This window comes from Xiphophorus hellerii, chromosome 7 (genome assembly GCF_003331165.1).
Source record: "Xiphophorus hellerii strain 12219 chromosome 7, Xiphophorus_hellerii-4.1, whole genome shotgun sequence".
NCBI lineage: Eukaryota > Metazoa > Chordata > Actinopteri > Cyprinodontiformes > Poeciliidae > Xiphophorus > Xiphophorus hellerii.
In genome coordinates this window covers 22,871,559-22,888,377 of record NC_045678.1, presented here as the reverse complement: position 1 = coordinate 22,888,377, position 16,819 = coordinate 22,871,559, and the positions used below count along the sequence as shown (strand labels likewise).

Genomic DNA, 16,819 nt, shown 5'->3' with positions numbered 1-16,819 from the left:
TTATTCTGTTCAGTTCTGCTGTTTTGAACTCTTTTCAGAATGAGTTGTTTTAGGGCCTTTGGTCACTTTAAATCCAAATAAGATGCTGCTCACCGTGACCCCTAAGTCAACGTTAACTCGTACGTAAAATTCCTGCTAACAGATGCCTTGTTGCACTACTGTAATCACGCATCCGATACATCCAACAAGAATATATCGGTAGTTTCTGACAACAAAACACTTGTCATTTCCGACCATTGTTCAAAGCATGCAAAAGTAAAACTAGCTTACCAAACTTTCTGGAGTTCCGTTTGGGTTGCTAGGTAACAGGGCTGAGCTTGGCTGGGGTTGCTAGGTAACGACGCAGTGCCAGTAGAATGTGACTTAACAATTGGGAGGTTTTTGAAACGGCTTTTATTTCAGACACCAAAAAGCATTAACTTACTGCCAAAAACGACTGGGTTGTTTTTGTTTTTGTTGTTGTTTTAACACACAAAGCATTCATCCAGGTTTTTGCTTTGAATTTAATTTATTCTAATAGGAAAAGGGATAACAAACATCCAATGACTTTTACTAAAATTCAAACTACACTTTGCAAAATAAAACAAGAGTTTGCCATATTCTGTTCTTGTTTCTGAAAAGACAAAAAAATTAGAAAATTTCAACTTGAAAAATGAAGTATATGCTTATATACTGTATATACATATATGTTATTGTTTTCTTTTTAATCTGACAAACTTGTGGGACCTTTTTTAAGTTTCACATCTAAAATGATTTATAATTATTTTAGATGTTCCTAGAGAAATCTGACTGGTTTTCTTATTATATTAAAGTATCGTGAGCTTAGGTTATAGTTGAACAAGTAAAATTATAATTATTAAAAATAAAACTACAAAATGTTCTACTTTCAACTTGATATATTTGGCCTACAAGGCACAAAGTGTTGGCACCTCTGTTATAAATAAAGTCAAATATATATTCTGCAGATATTTTCACTAAGAATAAGAGTGAACTGAAGAGATACTGAACCCAATATCCACAGGTTACTGGTCCCCAGTTCAGGTAATGGAAAAAGGACAGCAAATATCACTGAAAATGTATATATTGATACAAAAATGAAAGGTTGTGTCACTTTAGTGTTTGAATAAAGCGTGCTATTTATACTGGAAAAAGGGCACCAGAACTCGTCTGTTCAACTTTTACATTGAATCATGCTCTGAACTGAAATGTTCATTAGAAACAAACACTTACTGTTATTTTTTAAAATCAAGATGAAACAGTAGTGACCTGAATCTGTAGCAGTATGTAAACAGCCCACCAGCTCCCTCTTCATTAGCCGCGCATCAAAGGTGACTTTGTTGCATATGGATGCTGCTTTTTTCCTTGTTTAAAATCAAAACGAGTGGGCGCAATACGGCTACAAAGGTCGGCAAATCACTATAAAGTTGACGAGGGGAATCATTATATTTTCTTAATGAAGCAGCCTCTGGGCTCGGAAAGGATGAGCGCTAATGGAAAATTATATTTGGAGATCCAATCAATGTGACCCTTCCTTTATTGCTTCCGTGTTGTCAATATATCTGTCATAAGAGTTCAATTTACCTTATATTTTAATTATAAAGTGTGAAATCAAATGTAGTCTCAAGAATAATCTTCATTAATATGAGTTACTTTATGAATAATCGGCTTTAATGCGAAGAACTGCGGCTGCATTCATAATCTTGCATGAATCTCAATAATTATAGAACAGAATGCACATGGACACAGTTAGGTATTTATAGAGCAGCTATTTAATTTAGTTGTGTTAGTCTAATTTCTCCGATAAGCCTGGAGCTGCAGTCATTATGTGCACAGCAGTGGCTTTTTATAGCTGTAGCATCATTAACTCGTCAAAAGGCATGGTAAACCATAATCAGCAGTTCAGATTTCAAAGGGACGTCAACACTAAGCGAAGAGCTGAAAATGTGTGCATGCCTCAGACACGAATGTGGAGGAATTTTACTCGGATTAAAGATCTGAAGAAGTGAATCTTTCAGCAGGATAGTGATCCAAAGAACAGGGGATGAATGTTGAGAGAATATTTCTGCAGGAGAAATCAGTTTCTGAGCGATTTTCCCAGACCCAAATACCAAAAACCACCTAAGAGATTACTTTCTTTTCACATATTTCTGCAAACTGAATTAAAGGACAAGTAAATTTTTTTACTATAAACTTGGATTTTGAGAAATGTGTTTGTGCCATTTTGTCTTGAAAGAAATACCATTTTCCTTGACATTTAGTGACTTGATGCGTTGACATTTAAGTGATCTTAAATGTGGCAGAAGTGCTCAGACTTTAACATCAGGATTTATCTTCATTTAACATAATCATGTCTTTGATGCGAGATTGCTAAATGTGTCTTAAAATCAACAGGAAGAAATTAAGTCTAAACCACTCAAATCTAATGGGTCAGTTTTAAAATGTTCTATTGACAAAGATCACTTCATACCCATTCTACATGAGGAAAAGTTGATTAAAGAATGATTATTCATTTAGCTCAAACAGCTTCTGTTGATTAGATTAGGAAACATGTAGGGAAAGAAGTGGTTAGTCGTTTATTTAAAAAGTATCTATTATGCAAAATTCACACATTGCACGGTTCTGCTTCCATTTGGGTCTGAACTGCTTCTGGAAATGGCCCAAGGGCTTAAGAAAACAACCAGCCTTTTTTTGTCAATAACTTAATGTTTTTTGGTGTCTGGAAAACGAGTCGTTTCCAAAATTTCCCTGTTGAGTCATTTTTGATAGGTATTGTGCCATTACCTGTCAACCCAAGCTGAGCTCCAGCATGTTTGGTAAGCTGGTTTTACTGTTGTATGCGCTGTACAATGGCTGCTGGAAAAGAGAAGTGTTTTGTTGGTGATTTACCATTCAGAGACCACTTGCTGCATTCTTGTTGGTTGTGCAGGAGGCTCTACTTCTGCTTTCCAAAGATGTATGGTTGTATAGTTGCACATCTGTTTGCAGCCATTTTCACATGCGAGTGTAAACGTTGAGTTGGGGGGCGTGGCCAGCAGCAGTTTATTTGGATTTAAAGTGACAGGACACCAACAGCTCATTCTGAAAGGAATTAAAAATAGGCAGAACTGAGAAATCTAAAATTTCATTATCTACGAATGATTTTTTGCAAAAAATGTAATGAACATTTCTTCCATAACCCATAGACCTAAACCAACATTTTTTTTGTACAGCCAAGATTTTAATTTAATCATCCCAGAGTAAAAAAGTGTCAATGAGACAGATTGATTTTTCTTGATGAGGAAAAACTCCACCCTTCATTTTTATCAGCCATCTCTACTTTCCTAGAGAATCTTTTGATTGATTTGCCTTTGGTGTTTTTAAGAAAAATATATATTTTCTGTTTAGTATGTAAGTATGTATGTAATAAGTCAAATTTATTTGTATATCACACATGTAATAATGGTAGTTTAAAATGATTTACACCATAAACACATAACACGTGACAAACAATAAACATTACACTTTGTCAAATGCCTTCTTCTAAATATAAAATTGAGAATATTAATCAGTGTTCTAGCTATTTTTTATCTAAACTGGTGTTTTCTAGTCTAGATTTAAAGGAACTCAGTGTTTCAGCTGTGTTGCTGTTTGTTCTAGATTTGTGATTAATCCTGGAGATGTTCTTCAGGTGATAGAAGGCCGACTTTGTAACTTTCTTTATGTGACTCTGAAGGTTCAGGTCAGAGTCCAACACTACTCCCAGGTATCAGGCCTGATCTGTAGTTTTCAGCTGTAATAACTGAAGCTGTGCGTTGACTCTGGATCTTTCCTCTTTAGGTCCAAAGACAATAACTTCAGTTTTGTGTCTGTTCTGCTGGAGAAAGTTTTGGCACATCCAGACATTTATCTGTCGCATTGTAATGTAGAGCTGTGTATCATCTGCATAGACATATAGCTATTCTTATTACTTATAACCTGAACTAATGGGAACATGTTAAATGAGAGGGATCCCAGGGTTGGACCTTGGGGTACCCCATATGTGACTTCTGTTCGCCCCACTGAGAAGTTACCTTGAAACAAAGAAGTTCATGTAAGATTTAGGTAAGAGTTATATACGCTGTATTATCATCGATATGTAATAGTGTGTTCCTGTGTTTCTGCTTTAATAAAATGTCAATTCTCTAGAATATATCTGTTCAGATATCTCAGGAAAATATTATTTTTTTAAAACATGAATTTTAAACACATCCCCCCAAGAAATTGGCAGAACTTTTGTGACCAGGTTGAACCTTTTTATTTTGTAAAAATACGAGAATCATAGAAAATGAGAACAGAGACTGTGTGACCTGCCTCCGGCTCACTGAAAAAGGTTACTTATGCAATCGGTTTAAAAGATGCTGTACAGAGTTTTAAATAATAGTAATAAAAAAAAGATAGTTTTGCTTGAATTAAAGAGCAGTGTGAGTGCTGTATGATCAAATTAGCGCATATGGCTCTGACTCTATATGTTGTGGCGGCGAAGCGCGAACGAGGACTGACAGTCGGAGACAGTGATGGCTGATGGGAGGCCTGGTGGGCGGCGAGCTGTTTGTTGTTTTAACATTAGGGAGGTCGCAGCTTTGAGGAAAAGGGCTTGGAAGCAGATGGAGGTAAGAGATGGGCTCGAGTGGGTGGATGACCTCGCGTTCGCCTCTCTGTTCTCCAGCTGCCTTCACTTCTATGCTCTTTAAGAAATGCAAATTAACTGTATTTGTGGCTCAGATTGCTTCTTTATTGGTCTGTTTACTCACATCCTGCTGGTTTAATGTTAATTTAGCTGCGTTTAATGTTGTAGAGACAGGAATTAAGCGTCTTTAATTATTTAGGAATTCAAATTATAAAGGAACTTAGGGTTAAATTTTTCGCATTCTGCTTTTCTTCGTCTGTTTTAATTTTAGTGCTTGAATAAAAACAGAATAAACCCTCCCATTACTCATTGACTAAAAATGTAGCCATGTTGGACATAATGTCATCAGAGCTTTTATTCCTCTCTGCCGTCTCTAAATCACAGCTCTGTATCTGAAAAGGGAAAATGTGTTTGAATAGCTGAACGTGGTACAAAAGGAGGTCAGGACAAATGAAATATGTGAGCGGATGAAAGAGCAGATTAAAAGCAGGATGTATTATAAGAAACATTGTCTGATTTAATACAAATTTACAGTGAAAGGCTGAGAGACCCAAGGAGATGTGTTCATAAAGATAACGCAATAAATCTTACTTTGGATTTAATAATGTTTATATAAAAGCCATAAGAACCAGGCTGGTTAAACGAAGATATATTTGGAAAACAATGTTCTCAAAAGATTCTAAAAGCACATTTTTATCTTTCATATAATATTATCTAAAAGATAAAATGTTATATAAGTGTTATTTATATTAGAGTTCTGTCTGAACACTAATATAAAACCTGAGAGAAGCTTTAATGTTTGTCCTTCTGTAACATTTTTCCATCTCCGTTGAATCAGCTCACAGTCACAGCAATGGCAAGAGAGCAAAAGCTGTGTACAACAGATAAAACCCACTTTTTTACTTTTCATATTCCAATAATATTGTAAAATTAAAAATCTGTAACATGTTGTTTTGTATTAAAGATTTATCTTTCTCCATATTTAAACATTTTGCATGTTTCCCAAACTGTCGGATACTTTCACAATTGCCACTAGCCCTTTTAATTTAAGAATTAAATTAATCTTTTATTCCTGCAGCACAATTTAACCCTGAAAATGACTTATGTTTGTTAATAGGGGAAAAAAATAGAAACTAAACTCTCTGTTGTTATTACAACTTCCCAGTTGCCAGTAAAATGGCACTTATAATATTAATAAATTTGTTCTAACAAGCTCTAAACTACAAATACAGTAAACCTACAAAAAGTTTTTAATCTACATTGATTAATATCCTTTAACTACAAAAAAAATGTAAAAACCAAACTTGATTTTAGTTTTTAATTTCATTTTAATTACCTGCAGGAACTTTTTTGACTTTGCGATTTTGTCCCACATGACGAAAAGTTTGGACACCCCTGATTTAAGTAAATAATTTCTTAATATTGGTGAAAACGGCAGATTATTTCACTTATTTCACGATTGACCTGCGCTGTGCCGTTACCTAGCAACCCCTGCCAAGCGAAGTCTGTCACCTAGCAACCGAGTTCTAGTTCCACTCATGACATGGAAATAATCTTCTTTTTCAAAACAATATTAAGGAATTATTTACTTTAAACAAACTTTTATATCTTGCTGAAAAGTTACCTGTAAGTTAGCTAAAATATTTGCACTAGAAACTAGAGATACTTGGTAAGGTTTTGTATATTTGCAGTTTGATCGGGTTTTCAGGGCCTTTGTAAGAGAATTAGTCGCTGTTACTGTTACTGTTTTAAAGTGTTAAAATGTCTTTTACTAGGGTGAATATCCTATGAATATATTTCAGTTGTTTTGGTTTTCTAATAACAAATATGATATAAATTGCACTTTATCAGCTCATTTCAAACCGATTGTATTTTTATCACCATTTGCACCTTGTCTGTGAAAGACAAGCCGCCTGCTGTGACTCTGTGCATCGGCTTTGTCTGATAATTGTGCCGTTTACAGTGTGTTTGACCTTTTAAGCTGCTGCCCACGACTTCAGTGAAATCTGTTAATGGTCCTCCCATCTCATAAAGCCTCACGATGCCCTTTGGCTGAAGCTTTGTGTTTCTGTTGAACCCTTAATCCCTTTATAAGGTCTGCAGTCATTAGCTCAAACACGGCGGTAAAAGATGTCCAGAGTCACATTTGAGGCGTCACTTAAAGCACAAATCACTTGATCTTTTCCTAACGAGGATTAACTGGCATGTGTCTGCGCTGGTTGGGGTTTTATTTTCGTTAACGTCAGACAGAAAGCAGGTATGTGCAACAACGTGGGTTGAAAAGTTAATTGGGTTTTAAAAATGTATCGAACCACACACTTACAGGCAGTTGATGTTTCTGCTCTTTGCAGGTGTACCAGAATGTGTAGATAAAACCAAATAAACTGTTAAAATTTTAATAAATAGCTGCCTCTGCATTTAGTAAGCACTTCTAAATAAATTAATTTTACATCAATCACACTGTGGTAAATGCTGGATTTGGAAATTTTGTGATTTTTGGAAATCTCTGAAGTTAAGGATCTTCCTTTTCTTGAATATTTAGATTGAGACAGTGGCTTTTAATAATGGTAACTGTGCCAGTCAAGCATAACGCTAATATAAGACGCTAAAGACAATTTAACATGTCAACTCTGTAATCATTTACTCATAGTAAATAATAGATTGGTGAAAGCAGGAAGGCTGGAAATAAATATTTTGAAATCTGTTCTTATATTTTTATATTATATCAGAAGTCAGAATTGCCTAAAAACTACATATGGGGGTCAAACTTTATAAAACCAGACCAGAAATGGCTCCCAAATTTCTACAGAGAGCACTTAATAGAAATGTTTTTACAGATTAAAATGAATTATGCCTTTCTTGTTTCTTTAACTTTTTAAAAGGTGCGACTTTTCCTTATAATTTCTACCATAGAATAATTGTCCTGTTCCTAATAAGCACTTTTTTTATTGCTCTTGTTTTGTCAAAAAAAATATTTTCAACAGCCATCAAAGGCATCTCAAATTCTACTGGATAAAAAGAACAGTTCATATGTTTTTAAAACTCAAATTACCTTTTTTTCCTCGTTTAAACTTTTGACATATGGCAGTATTTACAATAAGAGCAGCTTCTAAATCTGCTGGAAAACTTTTCAACTCCACTTTAATCACAAGTTTATATTTGGGGTCAAGTATTTTTAAATGCTTTGCCTTGATTTCTGTTCTCAAATCTGTGTTTGATTGCAAAAGAGCTCTGTGGGTTTTCATTACTAAGACACAAAAGTCATGAGTCTGTTTGATTACATGAAGCATTCTGTACCATAGCTTAAAATATAACTGAGAGCAAGCACATGTTTTATTTCCACCATGATTACTTCTACTTATGTAAACTTGTTTTAAGTTTTTTTTCAGACAAGCCAACTTGTTGTTTTGTTATGAAAGGCATTTTTAAATATTACATCTACATTATAGTTTTTCTATGAAGCGTTTATTAAGCCAGTATGCCATTAGAAATATTTGTACCACTTTAAGTTTTCACATTGGTCAACATGATAGATTGACACAGAGTTTGACATAATTGTGAATTGAAAGGAAATGAACATGTTCCTTTTTAGACAGTAGTGAATAAATTTTATTACTGTACATCTTGTCTGAGTTTGGTCCGTTTTACAAAGAACAGGCAATAAAATTAGCTTGTAAAGATGTAAAGCTGGTAGAAATAAGCCCTAAATGGAACATACAAAACATGTCCATAGCATTTACTATACAAAATCATTCTTGGAAAACAAGATTTTAACCTGGTCAGTTCTGAATATGTTGAGCTCCTTTCAGAAGGAGCCGAAACTTGCTGGAATTCCGCTTGGGTTGCTAGGTAACAGGGCTGGGCTTCTGGGGTTGCTAGGTAACGGCACAGTGCCCCTGCAATATGTGACTTAACAGTCAGGAGGTTTTTGAAACAACTCCTTTTCTGGACATAAAAACATTAAGTTATTAAAAAAAATAGTTGGGTGTTTTTTTTAAGTGCTTGGACTGTTTTTAGAAGCAGTTGAGACCCAAATGGAAGTACAAAAACAGGTAAAATGTGGATTTTGCATAATAGTTGCGTAATGCGAACACATCAAAAACATGCATTTGGACAGCCCTGATCTATTGCACAAAATCATAATAAAAGCGTTGGATTTTATTGGTATCACAAAAATTGTGAAAAAGCACCTTTTTCATTGTATGTCATTTTTTTATCGTTTGTCCTCTTTATGCATTAATGTAGTCTTGGCGGGAGGAAGAAGGAATACAAATATCATTAAAAAATCTAGGAAAACGAAATAACCAATGAATCATTCATGTTGGCTCTTTTTGCTGAGGGTCGCTGTGTTTGATCTCACCAAAGTCCCAGTTTCTGCACCGGCAACAAAGCAAGAGAGCTTTATGAAGTCCTGAATGATAACTGCGTAGGAGAATTAGGATATTGAATGTCTGCTGAAGGTGTTGACCACAACATTGATGTAGTATTTAAGAGTTTCAATTTGAATCCAGTCAACTGTTTGTCTCGAGTGTCCCTCCCACACGCAGAAGCCTTGAGCTACTCTTGGCTGTGCTCTGTCTTTTCTCTCGTTTCTTTCTTTGTGCTCAGAAAGAACATTTTCTCCGTTTAAAACTTCGGAAAACCAGGTTGAATGGAAACCAGGGACGCGGATCTCATCTCCTTGACCTGCTGACTGTAACTTTGTGCAGCTGGAAGGGGGAAGACGTTTGCTGCATCTGTGCATACATGTTCCTCATGTGTGTGGGTTGTGTTTTTTTTTGTTTGGTTTTTTTTCAAGCTCTGGCACTTGCCAGCCAATAATTGCACATAATTGCATCCATTTGTGGGGAAAAAGGCAAAGATGAGCATTAGTGAGATCACTGACATGTACTGCAAAGTGTTTGCTGCCTTAAGAGAGTCCTGCGGGCGGTCGACGAAATGTTGTGCTACACATGCTGGCAGGTGGTTACTATGGCGACTGAGGCCAATGCATCTGCTTTTTTTCCTGTATTAATTAACACCGAGTACCTTCGTTATATGTATCTGTATCTGTATTCTATCAAGTAATTTTCAGGAGCTCTGAGTCCCAAAAACAGTCTGTTTGTCACAAAACTGGTTCTTTTTTTCTTCTTTGCAAATTTTTCAGCTTTTAAGAAGAAATGTTTTCAGCAATCAAAGGAAACAAACACAAAGCGTCAATCTCTAATCAAGCTCACCTTTTTCTTCAAAAGTGGGGAAAAAACAAACATGTTGCACAGTTTTACTCTGATGATTTTCTTGTGTTTGTGTCAGTATCTGCCGTAGTTATTCATGGGCTGTCAAGTATGTGACACTTCTTCAAGAACAATAATTGCAGCTAAATCACATCAGCTTGAAGGGATCCTATTTCTTTGTCCTCCAAAGGGAAATTCAAATGCAGATGATGTAAGCATGTTTTGAACCATTTCCATCCTTCCACAATGTCTCTGCATGCATATTTATAAACATTTGCCTACGTCTTTAGATATTGTATTAGGCAAATTAAAGTTTGTTTTGAAGTAATATTTTAAATATACAACAACGAGATTAGCTACAGAAACTGAGTTTATTAAAAGTATAGCCATTCTGTTGCAAGAAATCATTTTTATTAGGAGCAGAGGCGACGTCACACTGTGTGAGGGAGCTGTTAAAAGGTTTTACTAATGTTTTAAGACAAAATGGTTTCAAATTTAGAAATTTCAGTTGCTGGTAGTTCATATTAGCGATATTCATGGTTAGCACTCGTAGCTTTATCACACTCAGAAAAGAGCGACAATTGTCTACAAAGTGACAATATAATTGAATAGAGTTGAAGAAGTTTAAACTGTATGACTTGTGTTAAACCGTTTAAAATTTGTCTTTATTCAGTTACTGACGATAGCGAGGTAAAAAAAACAACTTATCTAGTTATTTCTTGTCTGACATCTTATAACTATTATTGCTGTTACTATTTTTATTACTATCATTAAACCCTTTTTAAACATAGAAACTATTATTACCATTTTATCACTGAAACATTTCTAAGCACAGACGTGTTTCTTGAGCAGTGGAGTGAATATATTTAACTTGTTCTCACATTTGTATACAGAGTGAATCGGGTCAACAGTGGATCTGCTGATGCTTGTCGGGGCCAATGTGCCACCACAAATATTTTTTTACACTGTTTTGACATGTGGGAGGACATCTGTAAAGCAATAAGTGCCTGAGCAGCAGTGATACGCTGCCTTGTTGTTATGTGGACAATGCGCCGCATCATCCAGGCAACAAAAGACGCCGTGGCGCAGCGGCTGCCGGCTGGCAGGTGATCCTGCTGAGCCGCCGTCGCTTTGGCTGAAATATCTTTTTGCCCATGTGTTTTAAGCAGGAGAGGTTAAAACAAACACAAAAACACAAAAAGAGGAAAGGAAATGAGAAGACGGAACAGATTGATCAATCAGGAAATCACAGATGAAGATGCGGGAGAGTTTCTTAACACCCGGTCTCTCTCCTTTGTGGTGTAATTTGAGCCAGAGACTCGTTTCTCTTCTGCTTTTATCAGATGCTGAATGTGAAATTTCTGGGCTTTTTGTGCCCTTTATTTGTCCACATAACAGACTTAAAAAAATGTTGCCAAATCCTCCAACAATGCACAATAGGGTAAGCAGTTGCCAAAGAAACGCCGACGCTCACCAACTGGACGCCGCCGTTTCCTGGCCGGTTTATTGAAAACTAGAAATGGAAAATGATGATTGGAGAGGAGCAGAAGAGGCAACTTGTGGGCTGAATGGTTGAATAATCGGCCACAGCACCTTCACAAAAGCACAGCGCGGAAAATTTTTCAAGGTGACTCAGATGTGACAGTAAATGTCAGGATGTGGGTTTTGATGGTTTTATTGCAGCCTGTTTGAATGATTACTGGTTCAAAGCTGGGAACAACAATGTGACCTCATCCTTTTGCAGTGGGTAAATATTGAGTGTTCATGCAGGGCATTCAATTGCAAACTTGGTCATTTTGAAATTAAAAGGCAGAAAATGGTTCCATCTATGGATAGTTGAGTTTTGGTATTTGAATTATCTCATGCTTGAGCGCCGAAAAGGTTTGATTTACGGTATATTAAAATTCTAAAATACTTTATTGATGCCAAAGGGAAATTAAATGTTGTTGTAATTCATATTAATTCCAATTCTTCAAATACTTATTGTAGCTGGTGATGACTTTTGGCAGGAATGATCTCCTGTAGCAGTCTGTTTAACAGCAAATTTGAAGAAGCCTCTGACTGAAGACACTGTTTTTGATAAGACAGCCTCATGAAGAGGATGTCAGTGATGACTTTTTTTCTTTTTTACATTGAAATACTAATATTTTTTGCAATCTTTTTTGTTTGTACAACTAAATGTGAATATTTTAACATGGTACAGTAATAATGAAAACCACCTGATGGCAGTGTTGTTACATTTTCATCTGGTGCAGTTTGCTTTCACACTGCACTGAGTCAAACGATCCAAACCTTTTTTTTTGTAACTGTTCCCCTCCTTGCCTGTGGGGGCGCTGCACCAAGAACTGAGAACACAAAAACCTCTGAAGAAGACAAGAGTGCAACTTCCTCTTTCACTAAATGTAAACAGAAAATGGAGATTTTAGCAGTTTTTTTTCTTTAATACATTGTGGTTGTATCTTCCTGGAATGTAATGGAATTAATTATTTTAAGTTTATTAAGTTGTCATGTTAATCAAACATAAATAATGTAAGTTTGACCAATTTAATTTATTGTATGTAACAAATTAACTAATTTTTTAAAAAGTGGGAGCTCCATTCTCCTTTTTCAGTGTGTAAGTTTATGTACAAAGCGATTTTTCCAAAGCAGGAAGACAAAAACAGGTGTCGATAAAAGAAGTTAAAGCTCTTAAATCAGCATGGAGTGATTTATTGAAGCCCCCTGACTGCTGAGCTGATCTCCTCAGGGAACTCCGTCCAACATTTAGCTTTAATCGCTAAAAGCTCCTCACCCAAGCATCAAAAACAGACTGAACTGCTTTCAATACAGCCTGTGGATGGATTCATTTATTTACAAAACAAAACATGGTTTTGTTTTTCATACTTGTCCAAGGCAAGCAACATGACTTTTACAGAAACCAAAAGTTGAGGAATTTAAAGCACATAAAATGGTCTATGTGCCTTTGAAAAAAAATTTTTGGACTTATTTTACTTTCCAATAAAAGCATGATCATTTTGTTAGAGTAAGATTATTCAAATTCACTAATTAGTCCAAAGAAATGTTTAAATCAGCATCCATGTATTCATGGAAACAGTGAAACTTCCACCTCTTTCTTGTGTAACGTAACTCCAAATTATTCATGGAAAATTTACCTATTTGCAGACCATTTCATAAGGGATATCTAAAATATTTGAAAAAAAAAAAAACAGACTGGAAAAATGAGGTCCAAAGGTGCAATGCTACTTGACATGTTGGCTGAACCCCAAAGAGTGGACATATGGAAGACCATAGATGTCACCATCTGTAGTGGGGGCAGATAGTTCTTACTGTGATTGTTAAGGTATATTTGGGGTTTGAGTTATTAAAATTTGTTGATGTAAATCTTTTAGAGGAGGTCCAGTTTTAAGGCTGTGGTTTCTAATCTAAGTTCACTGTGAAAATGTAAATATGAAATAACTGAGTTATTTAAAGTTTTGAATATATGTATGGTTAAAAAACAATAAAAAGAAACAAGAAGGAGCTAAATCCAATAATAAAAGATATAAAAATAAAACAAAGCCCAAAAGTGAACCTTGCGGGACACCGTACCTTACAGCACAGCATGTTAAATATGTTGCAATAAATTATTTTAGAGTAGGTTTCAGAGTTTTAAAGCTGTAGTTTCTAATCCCAGAGTTCATTGTACAACTTAAAATGTTGACAACGTTGGTGAGTTATTTAAAATTTCAAACATTTGTATGGTTATAAACCAATAACAAGAACCAGGAAGGAGCTAAACCCAATAATATGAGTTGTGAGTACATATAAAAATAAAACACAGTCTAAGATTGAACCCTGCGGGACACCGTGTCTCCCAGCAGAGATCAGATACTTGAGTGAGATTGATAAATTCATGTTTTTTATCATTTCCAAAACTTTTCTTTATCATTTCCATAACAGAGTGAGTGCATCTGTGTGTGTGAATCACGATGAGGCGGCTGAGTCACAGTTTGTGTTGCAGATGAAGTCAGTCTGGAGGGGACGGTGTTGCACAGAGCCGAGTGCCGGCCCGTCGTCTCCGACAGCTACATGAAGGTCAAGAGGTCAGTGAAGCGCCAAGCTGTTGGCTCTCTGGGTTTTGACACGCATCGTTTACATTTGATACAGAGTGGAAATAAATAAATGTATCATTTTAAACCATTTTCTGCAAGTAATAACTGCATATATTCAACTGGAGAGCTAATTAAACCATTGGAGAAAAAATACAAGCAGAAAATAAACACCGTTGAAATGTTTTCTACATAACTAAAAGCTGAAACCCATTTTTCATTGGTTCTGCTCTTCTGACTATGGAAGCCCATTTCTGCCAAGACAGAAAAAATAAAGGTCCAACAGGAAGTTATGATTACAAGAGTAAAAGTCTTAATCACTTTTATTGTCATAATTATTATTTTTTTTAAAACTTGAAATTGACTGTTTCTCCTTTAATTTGGGCTGCGTTCACACGGCAGCCTGAAGTGACCCAATTCCATTTTTTTTTTTGCCAGGGCCGTTCACACTGCCACACATATGCGACCTGTATGTGTCCTGCAGTCTGAACGGGCAAAGGACCTGAAAGTGTCCCGCATGCGCAGTAGAGGGCGCAATAGCATCAGCGTTCTCAGTGTTCGTTGAAGTAACATGGTTGCTAACGATGGAGCATAGCTTACGATTTTGAAGTTGTTGTCCACCGGAGCAGCATATTAACAACTTAATCCTCATTATAGTCCATTGTAGTTGTTATACGTCCTGCTAGCGCGTATCAGGGCGCAGAATAGTGAGATTTTTCCAGTATCAGTGACGTTCAGTTCGGATGAATGTGACCTGAACGTTAGGTCAGATTTGAATCGGATACCTGTCGGATATGAGTCACATTCAAAAAGAATCCAACCTGTGCTGTTCAGACTGTCATGAAAAGATCAGATACAGATCACATTACGCTATAAACAATCGGAATTGGGTCACTTCAGGTTGCAGTGTGAACACAACCTATGACTTTAAAGCCTCAGGTTATTGTATTTATGGCTTTTATTCTTGTTAAATTTGATATCAAAACTCGTAATTGACTTTAACAGCCAAAATGTACTTTTATTCTCATATTTGACACTAAAACTCATAATTATGACATCAAAATCTGTAACTACGACTTGGTTTAAATTAATAATAATGTCATTTAAACATCAAATTGAAATCTTAAATGGCACAAATTAAGTCGGTGTTTCGGCTATTCTGCAGTTTTCTGGAAGTTTGTTCCAGATAAAAACTGCATGAATGGCAATAAAACAATGTCCAGTTTATTTAACTTTTGCAGCTTACATAAATGTCCTGTAAACACACAGAGAGGAGATTGATCTGTTGTGTAACCAAAGTTGCTTCTTTCATCACTTAGCGACTAAAAATCAAGAGATTTGAACTGATTTTATGTGAATTACAGCTGCTGTTGATTGGTGTACAGAACAACACTCCACTCTCCCTGGGTTTTTTTGTACTGGTCTTTGTGTCCTCTTCACTGGAATATGTTTTTCCAGCCACATTTAGTGGATGGCATCGCTATAGCAACAGCATCTCTGTGGCAGATGCAGCGCTACACTGCGACCCGAGGCGAACAAACGGTTTGTATCAGTGTGTCAGCTCTCAGAGCGGCGAGGAGCAATTTAAAGGGAAAGACTTCAGGGATGGAAATGTTGACAGTTGGAGCTCCAGAAATGTCAAATTTTTGATACTCCTCACAATTAGCTCTGTTGCAGGCAAAGATAACGGCACGTCTGTCCCATCTGCAATTATTCCAGTGGAAATGTCCCCACATGTTCACTGCGATTACATAAAACACGCTGTGGGTATGAATGTTACGAGACAGAAAGCAGCAGATCTGTAAGGAAAGAAGCTGCCAGGGTAGATTTGAGGAGTTGAACCTGAAGACGCTGACAGCTGCTGCCCTGCCTGCCACCAGGCACATCTGTCAGTTTTCCCACAGAGACTCAAACCGCCTCGCTTTGCTTCGTCTGCTGTGTGTCTGACAGGCTGCAGGTCGAGTCCGTCAAGCCGCGGCGTTTGGTGCAGCAGCTGGACCGAGCCGTCGCCACCGTCTTCAAGCCTGTGGCCAACCACGACTTCAATGTAAGGAGGACGCTGCAGGCGTGAAGGAGTGGCACCAGTTTGGGTCAGAAACAGAGTTTCAGCCACAAGTTTACATACACTCACCAGCATCAGTGATGTGTCAAGGTTATGCAGTAAAAACTTTAGTTTGGCAAAACATATATATATATATATATTTTTTTCCTAATATTTTTTAACTCCTGATTTTATTTACATTTTTTCTTGTTACTATCGTTTTCCTTTTTTCATAAATGTTTTACTCTTATTTCTCTGAAATATAATTTTTTTTCAGAGATAAAAATCTTTTCTTAAATATCCACTTCTTTTTTCTCTCGTTTTTCATTTGCATATTTTTTTCTAATTTTTTCACTCATGCTTCTTATATGTTTATAAACTGCCTGGCCAAAAAAAAAGTCGCCACCTGGATTTAACTAAGCAAATAGGTACAAGCCTCCTATTGGATAAGTACTGCATAGGCGATTATCTTTCAGCTGGCAACAAGTTATTTAACCCCAGCTGATGCAATGAGTAACTCCTCATTTCTTAAACAACCATGGCAAAAGACACATCCTGTGGTCATGGAAAAGACGTTGGTCTGTTTAAGAAGGGTCAAATCATTGGCATGCATCAAGCAGAGAAAACATCTAAGGAGATTGCAGAAACTACTAGAATTGGGTTAAGAACTGTCCAACGCATCATTAAAAACTGGAAGGATGGTGGGGAACCATCGTCTTCCAGGAAGAAATGTGGTCGGAAAAAAATCCTGAATGATCGTGATCGGCGATTACTTAAACGTTTGGTCAAATCAAATCAAAGAAAAACAACAGCAGAACTCAGGAGTATGTTT

At 36.4% G+C, this 16,819-nt stretch overlaps 1 protein-coding gene across 1 annotated transcript in view; it reads left to right on the top strand.

Annotated features, from left to right (window-relative positions):
• Window positions 1–16,819, top strand: part of LOC116722980 (general transcription factor IIF subunit 2-like) — a 49,387-nt gene that overhangs the window by 27,468 nt on the left and 5,100 nt on the right. The window contains exons 2-3 of the mRNA XM_032567431.1: window positions 13,859–13,940; window positions 15,897–15,993. Of these exons, the coding sequence (XP_032423322.1) occupies window positions 13,859–13,940; window positions 15,897–15,993 (179 nt within the window). The remainder of the gene's footprint in view (window positions 1–13,858; window positions 13,941–15,896; window positions 15,994–16,819) is intronic.